Source organism: Gopherus flavomarginatus, chromosome 5 (assembly GCF_025201925.1).
Source record: "Gopherus flavomarginatus isolate rGopFla2 chromosome 5, rGopFla2.mat.asm, whole genome shotgun sequence".
In the NCBI taxonomy this organism is placed as follows: domain Eukaryota; kingdom Metazoa; phylum Chordata; order Testudines; family Testudinidae; genus Gopherus; species Gopherus flavomarginatus.
The window spans coordinates 27,204,611-27,222,934 of NC_066621.1; the positions used below are offsets into that span (position 1 = coordinate 27,204,611).

The 18,324-nt window shown below is 49.3% G+C and overlaps 1 protein-coding gene across 3 annotated transcripts in view; it reads left to right on the top strand.

The window, feature by feature from the left end:
- Positions 1-18,324, top strand: part of KDM5B (lysine demethylase 5B) — a 207,948-nt gene that overhangs the window by 54,536 nt on the left and 135,088 nt on the right. For all 3 annotated transcript variants that reach the window (XM_050956074.1, XM_050956076.1, XM_050956075.1), the window contains one exon: positions 7,680-7,814. In XM_050956074.1, the coding sequence (XP_050812031.1) occupies positions 7,680-7,814 (135 nt within the window). The remainder of the gene's footprint in view (positions 1-7,679; positions 7,815-18,324) is intronic.

An 18,324-nucleotide genomic window follows, 5' to 3' on the forward strand; every position in this document is an offset into this window, starting at 1 on the left:
GTTACCTAGCCTGTGCTGCCAACTGACCCCCAGTTTCTTCTCTGTCGCCTTTGGCTTGAGTTGGAGTGACAGCAGCGTCTCTCCAAATATGTAGATAGCTCAATATTTCTCTTTCTATCCCATAAATCCTAGTTAATTTGAGTTAACTTTAGTTTTTATTTTCTTCCATATAATTTTTTTTTTTTAATTTGTCGTTTTCCTTCTTTCGCCACCTGGCGGACCGGTTTCAATAATGACTAAATAAAAATGGGCTGACCCCATTTTTCTCCAGAGCTTCCCTCTTTCAGGTATGCCTGGTTCCCCTGCCTTTAAATGCTGCCTGACCTGCAGGCTCTCGATACCCATTTCTAATGGTCACGCTCAGTGCGTCCACTGCCTCGGAGAGACCTATATTCCCCAAAAGTATCCTGATTGTAAAAAACTGACTGTCAGGACATGGAAGGTCAGGGACCTTCAACCTAAATTACTAATGATGGAGAAATCTCTCAGGCCAGCCCAGAGTCCAGACCAACGGTCACCAGCAGCAGACAGGGGCACCACAACTAAGATGGCCTCTAAGAACCTTGTCCCTAAAAAGGTGACCAAACACCACTCTCATTCATCTCCACAGTGAGAACGCCTAAAAGAAAATGGTCTGTCGGCGAAAAATCTGCCCCAGTACCAATGGCACCGAGAGGCAACAGGAACGTCCTGTACAGAGACTTCGCAAGGACCCAGTATGGGCAGGCTCTCAGTCAGGGGTGTGCCCTAAAACTAAGCTTCTTAGCATGGCCCCAATGGGGCTGAAGAATATCGTGACACTGACTAGTACAGTGGCGCCACCTGCTGCACATACACAGCTCAGCAAGATCTCGGCACCGACAGTTCTCACCCTCTTCTCTCACACTGCCCTGCCATCTCCAGCACCGAGCTTCTTGGTACCACAGCATTTTGGCAGATAGGCGGACCTGGCAGTTTCTTCTGTTCCTGGGACCCCCTTATTCAGTACCAACAGTACTTCAGCAAGGCCTGCACCAAGCCCGATCCTCACTCAAGGGCCTTCAGTGTCTCCCCTCTCTAGTGATGATGATGAGGGGGAGGATGACACAGGGATGTACACACCTCGCCACTTCTCTCTCCGTTGGTAGACATGCAAGGCTGGCAGGTGCCACCTCCTATTGCCCTGCCACCCAACTGGCCAAACTAGGACCCTTGGGCCATCTATAGAGCCCAGAATATTAGGCCTCCTAACCCACCATTCTTCAGAACACCCTGCTCTCTCTCACCAACAGACCCAACTCCTTCAGAGGCCCAGGATGAGGAGACTGAAGAACAAGAGGAGACACCTTGCCACTTACATGCATTTCATTGTCATCCCCAGATGAAACAATTATGCTACCACCCCCCCAGTTCGGGGGATGACTTCAAGCCATTTTAAGATCTCTTTACGAGGGTAGTGGAATCCCTCAGCATCTCCTTGTCTGAGCTCCTTGAGACACAATATAAGTGAATAGACATTCTCTAGGCATTCCCATCAGCAAAAATATGCTGCCATAATGGACCCTGTGAAAACCATCTGGCAGACACCTGCTGCAGCCCCTCCCTCCTGCAAAAGGTTGGACAAAAAATATTACATGCTGGCAAAAGGGGCTGAATTTCTATTTACCCACCCCACTCCTAATTCACAGGCGGTGGAGGCAGTAAATCAAAGGGGCAAACAACAACAGTCTAGATCCACCCCTTGTGACAAGGACTGAAAGAAGCTAGACCTCTTTGGGAGCAAAGCTTATTCTTCCGCCACCTTACAATTCTGCATTACAAATTACTCTGAACTGCTGGCAAAGTGCACACAATCTGTTTTCTAAAATGTCAGCCTTTATTGAACACCTGCTGAAAGACAAGAGAAGTGTAGAAATCCAACATCTCCGAAAGCGCTCTTGTTGCAAGGGTGGCCCTTCAACCCTTCCTTGATTCCACGGACACAGCAGCATGCTCCATTGTGAACTCCATGGTCATGTGTCTGGCATCCTAGCTCCACCTGTCTGGGTTACCTAGGGAGGTGCAGGCTATTATGGAAGGCCTACCCTTTGAGAGTCAGAAATTGTTTGCAGAATCCACAGACTTGTCCCTACATACTTTAAAGGAGTCCCAGGCCACCTTAAAGACTCCAGGCATCTATGTCCCTGGAAGCAAGAAAAAGCAAGGCAGGTTTTATAACCAAAAACTCTGGACTGCACCATACTCTCAGCCCCAAAGACTCTATAGCTAATGCCGCAAACAGAGGCAGATGGGGCGAAGGCAGAATCAAGACCAGCCTTCCACATCCCAGCCTTCCATCTCCAGGCAATCGTTTTGAAGGTCTGGTCGAGGGTCTGAGACCTCTATACTTTCTGTTTACAGATCTCAGCCCCATTGTAACGTCATTCGGAGACTGCCTGTCACCATATTACCCAGTCTGGAACAACATCACTACAGACAAATGGATCCTGGAAATTATCCAGCAGGATTACTCCATCCCATTTATTTCTCTCTCACCTATCTATCCTCTTCAGGGACTCCTCTTATGAGTCTCTGTTACAACAGAAAATAAACCAACTCCTGCAACTGGGGGGGCCGTGGAACCAGTACCAGCTCTACACAGGGGAAGAGGATTTTATTCCCATTATTTCCTCACTCAGAAAAAGAATGGCAGATGAAGACCCATTCTGGATTTATGCAAACTCAACAAGTTTGTGAGAATGCAGCAATTCAAAATGCAACAAGGAGTCTGGTGGCACCTTAAAGACTAACAGATTTATTTGGGCATAAGCTGTCGTGGGTAAAAAATCCACTTTTTCAGATGCATGGAGTGAAAATTACAGGGCCAACACTGGTTCTCCACTTGAGGTAACTCCCTTCTCTTCATGTGTCCGTGTATAATTCCTGGATCTGTAATTTTCACTCCATGCATCTGAAGAAATGGGTTTTTACCCATGAAGGCTTATGTTCAAATAAATCTGTTAGTCTTTAAGGTGCCACCAGACTCCTTGTTGTTTTTATGGATACAGACTAACATGGCTACCCTCGATACTTGATTCAAAATGGTGATCCTATCGACGATAATTCCGGCATTAGAGAAAGGAGATTAAGCATCCTGCAGGTCGAGGGACAAAAGCCACTTTCATGTCACCATTCACCCAGCACACAGAAGATTCTTGCGCTTTACTCTAGGACATCAACATTACCAATACAAAGTGCTGCCCTTTGGATCGTCAGTCACCTCAAGGGTCTTTCCAAGGTCCTCACCATCACTGCAGCTCACCTCCGCAGACTAGGAGTCCATGATTTTCCCATACCTGGACGACTGCCTGTTAAGAGCACCAACACAGCAGGCAGCACTAGAAGCCACACAAACCACAATAGCCTTCTTTATGAATCTTGGACTTCAAATAAACCTTCAAAAGTTCAGCTTGGTTCCTGTCCAACAATTTGGAACTTATAGGGGCCTTTCTCAACTACCTCACGGCAACAGTGAGGTTACCCCAACAGTGCTTCCTCAGCTTAAACACTCTGATTACTATGGTCACAGACAGTCTGCCAGGACGTGCCTACAACTTTTTGGGGCACATGGCCACTATGACTTTCATCATCAAACGTGCCAGACTGCATATGAGATACCTACAAGCCTGTCTTCACACTTGCTATGTACCACACAAGCACTCTCTCAACAGGTGGCTCACCATGCCCCGCAAGGTAAAGGATTCCCTCGAATGGTGGACACTACCACAAAACGTCTGCTCAAGTGTCCCATTTCAACAGAAAGCTCCTACCATAATGATCACTGCGGATGCCTCCCACATGGGATGTGGAGTTCACCTGGGTGACATGATCCAAGGTCATTGGTCCGCAGCGGAATACAATTTGCATATAAGCATACCAGAACTAAGAGCAGTCATAAACGGATGTGAGCATTTTCTTCCTCTAATCCACAACACTACTATCAAAGTCCCTATGGACAACACAGCATGCATGTTCTACAAGCGCCACCAGGGGGAAGCTCGATCATACCCTCCGTGCATGTAGGCAATACACCTCTGGAATTGGTGCATCCCCAGCAGTATAGACATCTTGGCATCCTATTTGCTGGGACATCAGACTTCTCACAAACCCATGAGTGAGAGATGGATTATGCAACTCTCACCACCATATTCAACCTACGGGGATTCCCCACTATAGACCTGTTTGCAACAACTCACAATGCAAAGCGCTGCTAATGTATACGTTCCTTCCGATCCCACTTCTGAGTCGGATTATACACAAGATCAGACAAGACAAGTCCAGTGTCATTTTCATTGCGCCTGCATGGCACAGACAAATATGATTTCCCATATCTGAGACAGATGGCAGTGAAACCATCTCGAACTCTCCCCTTAATACCTCACCTCCTGATCCAGAACTCAGGACACATCAGTCACCCCAACTTATCTCTTCTCCTTCTCAAGGCCTGGTTTCTCCATGGCTATTGAGTATTGACACAGACTATTTCAAGGGTATGTCTAATTTCTTTGAACAGTTGCAGACTAAGCACACGAAAAACATACACATAGAAGTGGACACAATTTCGCACCTGGTGCGAGGCTAGCCATATTTCCCCACAGTTGGCCCTACTGCCCAGGGTTCTTGAATATATACTGGATTTTTAAAAATTGGGGCTATCCATCAGCTCCATCAGAGTACACCTAGTTGCAATCATCTCGTTACACGATAACGTGGATGGGGCCACTATCTTTGCCCATCCAACAACTAAGCGTTTTCTAAAAGCCATGATAAATACCTACCCAACACTAAAAGACCATACTCCCATGTGGGACCTTAACCTCGAGAAACCATTTGAACCCTTAGTGACTTGTTCATTGCTACATCTATCGATGAAGGTGGCCTTCCTCGTCGCCATCACTTCGGCAAGAAGAGTGGGAGAGATACGTGCCCAAATGACTCGCCCACCTTATACCACATTCTATAAAGACAAAGTGATCCTATGGCCGCACCCCAAATTCATACCTAGGGTAGCCTCGCAGTTTAATCTAAATCAACCTATATACTTACCTGTGTTTTTTTCCTGAAACCACATGCCGACAACAAGGAGGCTTTTCTTCACATGCTTGATGTCTGCAGAGCACTAGCCTTTTATCAAGAAAGAACAAAAACATCTAGAAAATCATCTCTTCTCTTTCTCTCTGTAACAGAACGATCAAAGGGTCAGACTATCTAAATGGATATCGGGCTGTATCTATTTGTGTTACCAGCAGAGCAACCTCCTGGCTCCACCAGGAGTTCGCACACGCTCCACCAGAGTGTCATCAGCATCAACAGCATTTCTCAATAATATACCCATTTGTAAAGCAGCTGCCTGGGCCTCTGCCCACACTTTTTTACTAAACACTATGATCTCAAGCAACGATCAACTGCAGACACACAGCTTGGACTCTCGGTGCTAGCCACCATCAAAAAAAGAACTCTGAAGTTGCGCCCCCTCACCCCCGAGGGGCACTGCTCCATAGTCACCTAAAGTGAAGCCACCCACAGGGGATGCTCCTCGAAGAAGAAGAGGTGGTTACTCCCCTGTACAGTAACTGAGGTTGTTTGACATGTTCCTGTGAGTGCTCCACTGTCGCCCCATCTCCCCTCTACTTTGGAGTTTCACGCTGATCCTCTGGGGTAGAGAAGGAACTGGGGATCAGTTGGCTGCGCACACTAGGTAACTGCTTAGATGGGTGCCGCGTGTGCATGGCCAACCATGGCACTGCTACTACAGTTCTCTGATTACAAGTGCAGGGCGCCAAGATACCTAAAGTGGAGCACCCACAGGGACAACCATCTCAAGGAAACTCAGTTACTGCACAGGGTGATTAATCTTCTCTTTTTAATTTCCTATGTACTTCATTTTAATGGTGAGGTCATAATTGATTTTTGTAATATGTTAGTGTTGTATAATGCTGAAATTCTACCTTGATGCTAAAACAACTGGCTACTCTTATTATATATTGCCAGTACAATTTTATTTTAAAAATGGGCTACTTTCAAGGTACCTTTGTTCTCTGACAGCATGAAAGAGCGCCATTTTGAAAGAGAGCAGGAATCATAGAATATCAGGGTTAGAAGGGACCCTAGGAGGTCATCTAGTCGAACTCCCTGCTCAAAGCAGGACCAATTCCTAAATAAATCATCCCAGCCAGGGCTTTGTCAGGCCTGACCTTAAAAACCTCTAAGGAAGGAGATTCTACCACCTCCCTAGATAACCCATTCCAGTGCTTCGCTACTCTCCTAGTGAAAAAGTTCTTCCTAATATCCAACCTAAACCTCCCCCACTGCGACTTGAGACCATTACTTCTTGTTCTATCATCTGCTACCACTGAACAGTCTAGATCCATCCTCTTTGGAACCCCTTTTCAAGTAGTTGAAAGCAGCTATCAAATCCCCCCACATTCTTCTCTTCTGCAGACTAAACAAGCCCAGTTCCCTCAGCCTCTCCTCATAAGTTATGTGCTCCAGGCCCTTAATTATTTTTGTTGCCCTCTGCTGGACTCTTTCCAATTTTTCCACATCCTTCTTGTAGTGTGGGGCCCAAAACTGGACACAGTACTCCAGCTGAGGCCTCACCAATGCCGAGTAGAGGGGAATGATCATGTCCCTCGATCCCAGGTGTCTGTGAGTTGGGTCTTGCCCACATGGTTAGGTCTAATTCACTGGTGCCCAAACTTTTCCTGTTGAACCCTCTCTTACCAGTAATGGAATTTGTCCATGGTGTGCCCTCCCATCCCCCATTACTGCACAGCCAAGGCTTCCTCACCATAAGAGCTTGGGCTGAAGGCAGAGCTGGGCACAGAACTGAAGGTGGGAGTGAGCAACTGGGGTTAGAGGCAAAGCTGGCCTGGGGATGGAGAGGGAGTGAGGACAGAGCTTGGCTGAGGGCAGAGGAGGGGGCATAGGGGAACTGCAGCTGGATCTGGGCTGGGGGAAGAGCAGAGGTGTGGCTGAAGTTGCGGTGGCCCATGATTGATTCCCCCCTACCCCCCAGGATCAATGGCAAAAAAGGTTCCCCACCACTGCCTTAAAGTCTATGAGGACAGTTGGCTGTCATGGGAGGCTGGGTTGTCAGTGCTCCCAGAGCTTGTAGGTGCCTGGTGCACATGGTGAGCTGTGAAGGAGTTGAAAGCCCTGCTGAACAGCAGCCCACCAGATGAACTTGCTCCACGCTCTCAACTCCCCATCAGCCTGCCAAGATAATCAGGAAATCTGACAGTTTTCCAATGCACTTTCATGGAAATTGAATAGTCTCTGTGACATATGTTAGATTTTGATGAATGTGCCACATTATCTGATGGAAATATGTTCCACTGGAGAATTCCAGACCAGTAACAATATTAACAGATTAATCAGATTTCCCTTTTTTAAAAACAAAACACTGCCTTCCTAATCTTACATTTTATTTCCACCATTGTGTTGAAATAACAAATCATATTGTGGCTTACATGTTTAAGCAGACACCGTTACAGTGGTTACAGCTAACAACTGTTCATTATTTTGTTTCTGCAGCAAAGTGACAGTAATGTACTCTTTTCACTTTAGCCCGGAAAAGGTTCTACACAATTTTGTGTGAGGTGGAATTCTGTTAGCGGTGTAGAGAAAAGTAAGTAATCACAATTGTGCCTGTATTTTAGTGTTTGCAGAAGCCAGACCTCCCCAGTGATACGAAGGACAAGGAATACAAACCCCATGATATTCCCCAGAGACAGTCCGTTCAGCCATCTGAAACTTGTCCCCCTGCACGTCGAGCAAAACGCATGAGAGCAGAGGTGAGAGAATATATAGGTGGATAAATGTTGGGCTTTATCTTAATTTGAAAACCATAATGCAGTAGTAGTTTTCCAGCCAGGATGGCACAAACTATTAACTTTGGGGAGCTAATTTAGCTTTTTATTCACAGTAATAAATTTAACAGGTTATTAAACCTGTTCATGGAGAGCTACTCCTGATTAACTCAATGTGTCACTCGTATTACAGAATCAGAGTGCTTTATTCTCAGTTAGGTTAAACAGTGGTTAAACTGGCTTGATTCTTGCTTAACTTGATTTATCTTAATTTGGTAATTCACTAATTCAAGGTAAACCAAATTCAGTAAGAGTTAAACCTGCATTAATCTGATGCAACTTTCCTTGGGACCTGTCTAGCCTGTGTACTTAATGAAGCAGGGATTCTGTGGAAAAAGTAACATGTGATTATGTAAATTAAAGATTATTTGAAAATGTGTACAGTATTCACAAGAGCACCAAATTAAGATTGCACAGGCATTTTTAATACAGTTAAGAAATAACTTCTGAGTGTCTGATTTTGCAAGCTTCTTTGAATGTAGTTTTTTTTCTGTAATTCTAAGGTACATAGGACTAAATCTCAGTTGGTAAATAAAACGTTTTAAAAGTTAAGAGCTCAGAACTAAGAGAACTGTGATGACAACTGTAGGCCCTTTCTGAACTGTGCGAAATTGGGAAATTTAGTGGAAAAAAAAGTCTAAAGACAATAAGAAGAATTAATGACAGAGGAATTAACGTGAGTTGAATGTCTAGGATAGAAGCACTTGACAGAAAAAGTAAATCTCAGAGAAAATACCAGCCTGAGAGAGATTTCTGGGGAAGAAGAATATATTCTCAGTTATCTGATTACATTGTAGATGTGTGCAGAGTTTGAATTACTACCAGTAGCAAGGTGAAGGACTCACTGGCCTGGTGCCTCCAGCTGGTCGTCTGGGAATTAGCTCTTGTGACAGGTTAGATCACAGAACCCCGCTTGGAAGCTGCCACCCAATGTGTCAAGACTACTTCTGCCCCTGCCTTCCTGCCCTGTCAGCTTAGGACTTCAGTGCCCTGCCTGGTTTGAGCCAGACTCGCTAGCCTGCTGCAAACCCAGACCCAGGTCTGAACCACATCCCTTAACCAGCTGTAGGCTAAACTGAAAGCAGCTTACAGAAGTGCTCATCTTTAACACGCAGATGTCCAACTCCCAGTGGGGTCTAAACCCAAATAAATCCGTTTTATCTTGTATAAAGCTTATACAGGGTAAACTCATAAATTGTTTGCCCTCTATAACATAGAGATATGCGCAGCTGTTTTCCCTCCCCCCCGGTATTAGTACATACTGAGTTAATTAATAAGTAAAAAATGAAAGTAGGATTTAAGTGGTTTCAAGTAGTAACAGACAGAACAAAGTGAATTACCAAGCGAAGCAAAATAAAACGCGCAAATCTAAGCCTAATACAGTAATACAATTGAGTACAGATAAAATCTCACCCTGAGAGAGGTTTCAATAAGTTTCTTTCACAGACTAGACGCCTTCCTAGTCTGGGCACAATCCTTTCCCCTGGTATAGCCGTTGTTCCAGCTTAGGTGGTAGCTAGGGGATTCTTCATGATGGCTCCTCTTTGTTCTGTTCCACCCATTTATAGATGTTTTGCATAAGATGGAAATCCTGTCTCTCTCTGGGTTCCCACCCCCAACTTTTCAATGGAAAAGCACCAGGTTAAAGATGGATTCCAGTTCAGGTGACATGATCACATGTCACTGTAAGACTTCATTATCCACTTGCCAGCACACAGGTATACAGGGAGCCTTACAAGTAAAACAGAGCCATCTGCAGATAATTGTCCTGGTTAATGAGAATCATCAAGATTCCAAACCAACATTAATGGCCTACACTTTGCATAATTATAATAGGCCCTCAAGAATTTTTTTCATATTTCTAGTTTTCGATACATGAGTGGTACATTTATACAAATAGGATGACAGCACTCAGTACATTATAAACTTTGTAATGATACCTTACAAGACCTTTTGCATGAAGCATATTCCAGTTATATTAGCATATTTTCATAAAATCATAGAGTGTGCAATGTCACAGGTCTTTTCCAGCATACGGCGTGCCCTCTGCAGGCCGGTGTCTTGCCTGCTGCTGATCCCGTGTCCCTCCTGGACCCCAGTGCCCTTTACCTCAGGGTTCTTCCCCAGCAGTACCCCTTGCTCTGGGTCTCCCCTCCCAGGGGAGTCCCCAACCCTCTAAACTCACCTTGCCTCAGTGGCTACTGCCAGTCATCATCTAGCCCCCTTTCTCTGGGGCAGACTGCAGTCTGTAATGGCCACTCATCATTGGCAAGGGGTTAGGACCTGCTGCCTTTGCCTATTCCCTGGCTGTGTCTCTGCAGCCCCAGTACCTCTGTAGGCCTTCACCAAGGCCTGCAGCCTGAGGGTTTTACCAGGCTGGAGCTCCCCAGCTCCCTTTGCTCTTCCCCAGCACTGCTCCACCTCAGGTACCTTGCTCCTAGGCAGCTAGTCCTTCTCACTCCAGGGCTAGAGTGAGACTCCTCCAGTTTCTGGCCCACTGCCCTCTTATCAGGGCCAGCTAGGCCCTAATTGGGGAAGCAACCACAGCTGTGGCCAGCTCAATCAGCCTAGCTTGGCTGCTTTTAACACCTGTTATCCAGAAGTGGGGCAGCTGCCTCGCTACACTGCCTTATGTTTCTGGCTGCACTTTTCCCCTCACCTCCTTCTCTATGCACTCCCTATCCATGGCCCCACAAAGTCGCGGGACCTCCTGGTCAACCTCCTCCTCACCCTGGCTAAAATGGCCATCTACACAACCAGGGACGGGAGGTTGGCCGATGGAGACTCCGGTGACTGTGGGGCTTGTTTCCGCTCCATGGTCCATTCACGTATCCGGGCGGAGTTCCTTTGGGCGGCGTCCACTGGCTCCCTTGATGCCTTCGAGGAGCAGTGGGCGCTGTCCAGGGTTCTCTGCTCGGTGTCCCCATCAGGATCCCTTCTTATGACCCTTTGACCGCACTCCTGTTCCTGTTCTTTTATTAGTTGTACCCTGGAATCAGTGGGGTTCTGAGGTCCTGTGGGTCCTCCTCTTAGGCTGAAGGGGGATCTGTTAGCAATGGGCGGGCTTCTGCCCGCCCAGTTCCCAGAAACCCAATAGTTACACTGCCTTAGCTAATATATGATGATCTCAGAGTTAGGAGACCAAATAAAGGAAAAAGCAAGTTGACTATGCTAAATAGTTCTTATAAGATATAAAAGATTTAAAAATAATTCTAAATTGGGTTTCTACACAAAATACAGGGATTAAATCCTAGAAATTAGAGCAGAAAATATTAACTAGATTTACTTACTCTGTTGTCCCAGATGAGGGTCTAGTGCTTGTATTCTCAAGCTTTTTGTCCAGCATATTTTAAAATATCTTAGCTGATAATTAGAAAGACAAGGTGGTGAGGTAGAAGTCATAGAATATCAGGGTTGCTCAAAGCAGACCAATCCCCAATTATGTATTTATTTATTTACTTAGCCCTGATCCCTAAATGCCCCCCTCAAGGATTGAGCTCACAACCCTGGGTTTAGTAGGCCAATGTTCAAACCACTGAGCTATCCCTGCCTCCCCCCCAATATCTTTTATTGGACCAACTTCTTCTAATGAGAGAGACAAGCTTTGACAATTGGCTTTTACCACTTCTTTTGCTGTAAGGGTCTGTGAACTAGGAGCTGGGTCTACAGAGCCTGGACTGGCTGACGTTCCTACAGTGGTACTAGGAGGCCATGCAGAGCTACAGCTGGGGCGCACTGTGGAAAGTAGGTGCCACAGAAAGTACCTTCCAAGGGAGCCAGAGTGACAGTACCCTGCAGTCCTCTGATTGGCCAGATACCCTATTTAACCCTGGGGATTGACCCAGGAAGTTGTGTGTGGGTAGGCACCCAGATTTTGGCCTACTGTGACTCAGACTTCACCTTGTCTCCTAATCTCTGGTCTCCGATCTCAGCCTGATTCTGACCCCAACTCTTGCTTACTGAATCTGGCTCTAGTGATTCCTCTAACTGCTGCTCAGTGACTACTGTCCCTGACATGTAGACCCCAGCCCAGCTGTGACCATTAGGTCACATTGCCTACACTCCCATCCCCTATATTTGCAATACAGTTGTATAGTAATTTGTGTGTGCTGGGGATGATGAATAGCTGTTGGAATTTTTAGGTTTTGGGTAAAAATTTGTCCTTATTTATTGACAGCAGGGATATTAATGAAATTTGCACCCAAATTAGGTTTTGTTGAAAACAGTCTCTCAAAGCCTAAATCTAATGGAAATTTTCCCATGAAATTTAAAATTCCAATGGAAAGTTTGCTCGGCTTATGTCAAACTGTAAGCAAGTGAAACCGACTTAAACATTTTTGTGGTCCAAACTCAGACACTGATCATAAACAGTTTTAATAAACATATTTAAATTATTTTGGTTGTAATTCCTTCAAGGCAGGGACTATTACTTACTGTGTGTTTGTACTGTGCTTCGTACATTGAGGCCTTAATTTTCAGTAGGTCTTCTAGACATTGATGTAATATAAATAATAAAAAGGCTGGAATTTTCAACCCACTTAAAGGAGTTAGGTGCATACATCCCAAAAATCTCACCCATAAAATCCAAGGGGTGGGATATGTGACAAAGGTAATGTGGAGTTTTTTAAAATACCTTAAATCATGTCCCCTTTAATGCTAATGCTAATTCACCTTGTAACGATGTAATACACCAATTTGTCTGAGTAACTTCGTGTCCTTAAACCACACTGCGTAAATTAGAAATACTCTCTTTAGCTCACAGTCTGTAAGTACTACAATGGGAACTAATGTTTTATATGAGCTCTTCAATCTTGCAGATGGAGGTATATAAAGATTCAATGGCTGCCAGGTTGAAGACAGACAAATTTGGACTGGAAATAGGGCATAAATGTTTGTCAGTAAGGGTAATTAACTGTTGGAACAAATCACCAAGGGTCATGGTAGATTATCCGTCACTGGCACTTTTTAAATCAAGATTTTTTTAATTATTATTATTTTTTAATTTACACTCTAATCTAGTTCAAAAGAATTATTTTGGGGAAGTTCTATGCCTTGTGTTTATACAGGAGGTCAGACCAGATGATCGCAATGGTATAATGGCTCTACTAATCTGTTCTTTGGAAGGGGTTTGTTCTTCTTCGAGTGATTGCTCATATCCATTCCAGTTAGGTGTGTGCGCGCCACGTGCACGTTCGTCGGAGAAACTTTTACCCTAGCAACCCAGGCAGGTCGGCTGGGTGCCCCCTGGAGTGGCACTGCTATGGCGCCCAATATATATCCCAGCCGACCCGGCCACCCTTCAGTTCCTTCTTACCGCCCGTGTCGGTCGTTGGAACTGTGGAGCGCGGCTTCGCTGACCTCCACACTCCCTAGCAGCTCATTTCGCTATCATTGTATATAGTAGTTGTAGTTATTATTGTACATATATAGATATATAGTTGTTAGTTAGTCAGTTATCTAGTGTTGTTAGTGTAGTTATTAGCTGTAGTTGAGGGGATAGGGGGAACCCCCCCCCCTTCCCTGCACCAGGAGCCGGAGCTCATGCCCGGCTCATCGGGCTTCAAGCAGTGCTCGGCTTGTCACAAGCCCATGCCAGTTGGAGACCCCCATGACTCCTGCTTGAAGTGCCTCGGGGAGTCGCACTTATCGGCCAAGTGCTCGATCTGTAAGTCCTTTAAGCCGAGAACCAAGAAGGAGCGGGACATTAGATTGAGACAGCTCCTTATGGAAGCGGCCCTGACACCTTCGCCCTCGGCACCGAGCGCAAGTCAGCCGGTGAGCAAGGGCACCGCCACGGCACCGAGTGCTACCACCAAAAAGCCGGCACCGAAACCGGCCCAGAGCCGCTTCCTCTCCCTGAGGCCGAAGGCGGCGAAGGCACAGATCATCTCGCCACCAGCCGCCCCACAATCAGAGCCTGCGCAAAAGGCGGATCGCCCGGCACCGATGCCTGCCGTGGCACCGTCTAAGCTGGTACCGTTGACTCCGACCCCGAGAGGGCCGTCGAGTCCGGCACCTGGCAGCTCCTCGGTGCACACTGTGGTAGAGCTGGCTTCACCCTCTACCCTGGAGACGTTTGCCGCAGCGAGGGAGCTAATCGCCATCACCGAGGCACCGATGCCCTTACCCCCGTCACCGCCGGTGCGGGTACTATGCTCTATGGGCAAACCGACCCTGACCAGACCAGCTTCGGTCAGTGTGGCAGACCGGCACCGCTCCAGATCGCGGTCCCGCGGACGCTCGGCATCGAGGCGCCACTCAGGCTCGCAACGTCGATCTTGATCCCGGCACCGATCGCCCCGGCACCGGTCAGGCTCCCGGCACCGTTCACGTCGGTACCGCTCACGCTCTCGGCACCGGTCGGGCTCCCGGCGCCGGTCGACGTCCCGAGCGTCAACCCGGTACTCCCGGCACCGCTCCAGCTCACGGCACCGCAGTGGACGCCGCACCTCCAGGAGCAGATCTAGACAAAGGCACTCGGGTTCCCGGTCGACCTCCCGGCACCGAGCCGGCCGCAGGTCCCGGTCTCGCTCTCAACACCGATACCGACACTGGTCACCACTATCCAGAGGTGTGAGGTCTGTCGGTACCTCAGCACCGACTTTCGCCGCTCCACCGTGGCCATCTAGAGGCACGTCGGCATCCTCCCAGGCGGGTAGCTATTACGAATGGGACCAGGACCCCGAAGTACCGCTGGGAGTGTTCCAAGACCCCCACCTGCAGGACGCGGGTGCCCAACAGTGGGGTTTTTGGACACCCTGGGCTTACCATCAGGCCCAGGGTGCCCCCGTGCCTCAGACACGTTCTACCGCCTCAGAACATCAGGTGCCAGAGGCCACTGTTTCCCGCCCCCCCCGTGGTTGAGTCGGACAAACAGCCGCCTCCAGACTCCCCGGGTCAACACGAGCAGGAACCAGGCCAAGAACAAGAGACCGCGCAGGATACCCTCATCCCTGGAGTATCCTCCTCCTCGCCAGATGAGGCAGTGGCTGGGTTGTCAGCGTCAGGACCCCCACCTATAGATCTCAGGGCCCACCAGGACCTCCTCCGTAGAGTGGCCCTTAATATCAACCTACTGGTGGAGGAGGTCTCAGAGGTTGAGGACCCAGTAGTGAGCATCCTCTCGGCCGATGCTCCTACCCGGGTAGCCCTCCCATTCATAAAGACTATCCAGTCTACCGCCGATAACCTGTGGCAGTCACCAGCCTCCATCCCGCCGACAGCTAAGGGAGTGGAAAGGAAGTACATGGTACCCTCTCGGGGGTACGAGTACCTGTATGTCCACCCTCCTGCCTCCTCCCTAGTGGTTCAGTCGGTCAACGACAGGGAACGGCATGGCCAGCAGGCACCGGCCCCCAAATCCAAGGAGGCTAGGCGGATGGACCTCATGGGTCGCAAGGTGTACTCAGCTGGGGCCTTGCAACTCCGTGTGGCCAACCAGCAGGCCCTACTGGGGCGTTATAACTACAACATATGGGCGGAGGTGGGTAAGTTCTCCGAACTGCTACCCCAGGACTCACCCCCGGAATTTAACGCGTTCCTGGAGGAGGGTAAGAAGGTGGCCAGGACCTCCCTCCAGGCCTCCCTCGACGCGGCTGACTCGGCAGCCAGAACCCTGGCTTCTGGAATAATCATGAGGCGCATTTCATGGCTTCAAGCCTCCACACTGCCCCCGGAACTACAATATACAGTCCAGGACCTACCCTTTGACGGGAAAGGGTTGTTCTCGGACAAGATGGACTCCAAATTACAAAACCTGAAGGACAATCGAGTCATCATACGCTCGCTGGGGATGCATACATCTTCCAGCGTAGACCCTTCAGGCCCCAAGCACGACGCCCATACTTACCACCCCGTCAGAGGCAGGACCTCAATAGACGGCGTGGCCGGGGGGGCCGCAGACGCCAATCCAGCTCCCAGGGAGGCCAAAGCCAAGGGCCTTCCAAGGCACAGCCGGGCCCCAAGTCCGGCTTTTGAAGGTGCACCCGGGGACGGCATACCAGACTCAAGACAGGATCCTTCCCCTACCTTCTCCAACCGCCTCTCCCACTTCCTCCCGGCGTGGTCCCAGTTAACATCAGACCGTTGGGTGCTACGCACAGTGAAGCATGGATACCATCTGCAATTTGCTTCCTCACCCCCTTCCCACCCCCCTTCCCGGTCCCTCTTCAGGGACCCCTCTCACGAGCAAACCCTCCTGCGGGAGGTTCGTTCCCTCCTCGCGGCGGGAGCTATAGAGGAAGTACCTCTAGGTGAGAGAGGCAAGGGATTCTACTCCCGATATTTTCTGATCCCCAAATCCAAGGGAGGTCTCAGACCCATCCTAGACCTGCGGGGCCTCAACAAATGGATGCTCAAGTTGAAGTTCCGCATGATCTCCCTGGGAACCATTATCCCATCCCTGGATCCTGGAAACTGGTATGCCGCCCTCGACATGAAGGACGCGTACTTCCGTATCGCCATCTTTCCACCGCACAGGAAGTACCTTCGCTTCACGGTCAGACATCAGCACTTCCAGTTCGCAGTCCTGCCCTTCGGCCTCTCCACGGCCCCGAGGGTGTTTACCAAGTGCATGGCCGTTTTGGCCGCCCACCTCCATCGGCGGAAAATCCACGTCTTCCCGTACCTAGACGACTGGCTCCTGAAAGGGTCCTCCCAGTCGCATGTGCGGCGACATGTCGAGGCCGTTACGGACCTCTTCTCCCAGCTAGGCCTGCTTCTCAATGACGAGAAATCCAGCCTGGTCCCCACACAGAGGTTAGACTTCATAGGCGCGACCCTGGACTCTACTCAGGCCAGGGCCTACTTACCTCAACCTCGCTTCCAGACAATCATTGTGATCATTCGGAGCTTGCAGGCCTCCCCAATCACCTCGACTCGCACCTGCCTCACACTTCTAGGGCATATGGCCGCATGCACTTACGTGACAAAGTATGCCAGGCTCCGAATGAGGCCCTTCCAAACGTGGCTTCATTCCGTATTCCGCCTGAGCAGGGACCACCTGGATATATTGGTGACGGTCCCCCCCGACCCTCTCCGCTCCCTCGACTGGTGGCTGACCCCATCCCTAGTATGTGCGGGGATGCCGTTCCATCCACAGCAACCGTCGATGACTCTAACAACCGATGCATCATCCCTGGGGTGGGGGGCCCACCTAGGGGACCTGCGCACCCAGGGCCTCTGGTCGTCCCAAGAGCTGTCACTCCACATAAATGTCCGGGAGCTAAGGGCAGTCCACCTCGCCTGCCAAGCGTTTCAACGACACCTACACGGCCGTTGTGTTTTCGTACTCACGGACAACACAAAGGCCATGTATTATATCAACAAACAGGGGGGAACCCGTTCGTCTCCCCTATGTCAGGAAGCCATTCGACTCTGAGACTTCTGCATAGCCCAGTCGATAGACCTGGTGGCATCCTTCCTCCCAGGGGTCAAGAACATGCTGGCGGACAGACTCAGCCGATCCTTCCTCTGCCACGAATGGTCGATCAGACCGGATGTCATCCATTCCATCTTCCAGAGGTGGGGATTTCCCCGCATAGACCTCTTCGCAACCAAGTCCAACAGGAAGTGCCAGGAGTTTTGCTCCTTTCAAGGTCTCTCTCCCGGGTCGATCACGGACGCATTTCTCCTGCCATGGTCCCGCCACCTCCTGTATGCCTTCCCTCCGTTCCCTCTGGTGCACAAAGTCCTGTTGAAGCTGCGCAGGGACAAAGCGCATCTAATCCTGATCGCACCTGCGTGGCCCAGACAGCACTGGTTCACCGCCTTGCTGGACCTATCTGTGGACCCCCCAATTCCCCTTCCTCTCCACCCAGACCTGATCACGCAGGATCACGGCAGGCTTCGTCACCCGGACCTACGGGCCCTGCACCTCACGGCGTGGCTCCTGCATGACTGAACACGGCGGAGCTCAGCTGCTCCGCACTGATCCAACATATACTCCTTAACAGCAGGAAGCCTTCCACTCGCTCAACGTACAGGGCCAAGTGGAAGCGTTTCTCGTGCTGGTGTGCTACTCAAGGGGTGAACCCTACGCAGACCCCAATTCCCACAGTCCTAGACTACCTCTGGTACCTTAAGCAGCAGGCCTGGCGACATCCTCCTTAAAGGTACACTTAGTGGCCATATCCGCCTTTCGGCCAGGAGAGGGTGGCCGCTCCGTATTCTCCCACCCCTTAGTCGCCAGGTTTGTTAAAGGCCTGGAGCGTCTCTACCCTCTACCCCCCCCCCCCCCCCCCCCCGTACGCTGCCCTGCTCCTACCTGGGACCTTAACTTGGTCCTGAACAGGCTCACGCTCCCGCCATTCGAGCCACTGGCGACTTGCTCGCTCACGTACCTGTCATGGAAGACGGCCTTCTTGGTGGCCATTACATCGGCCAGACGGGTCTCAGAGCTGAGAGCTCTCACAGTGGATCCACCCTACACCGTCTT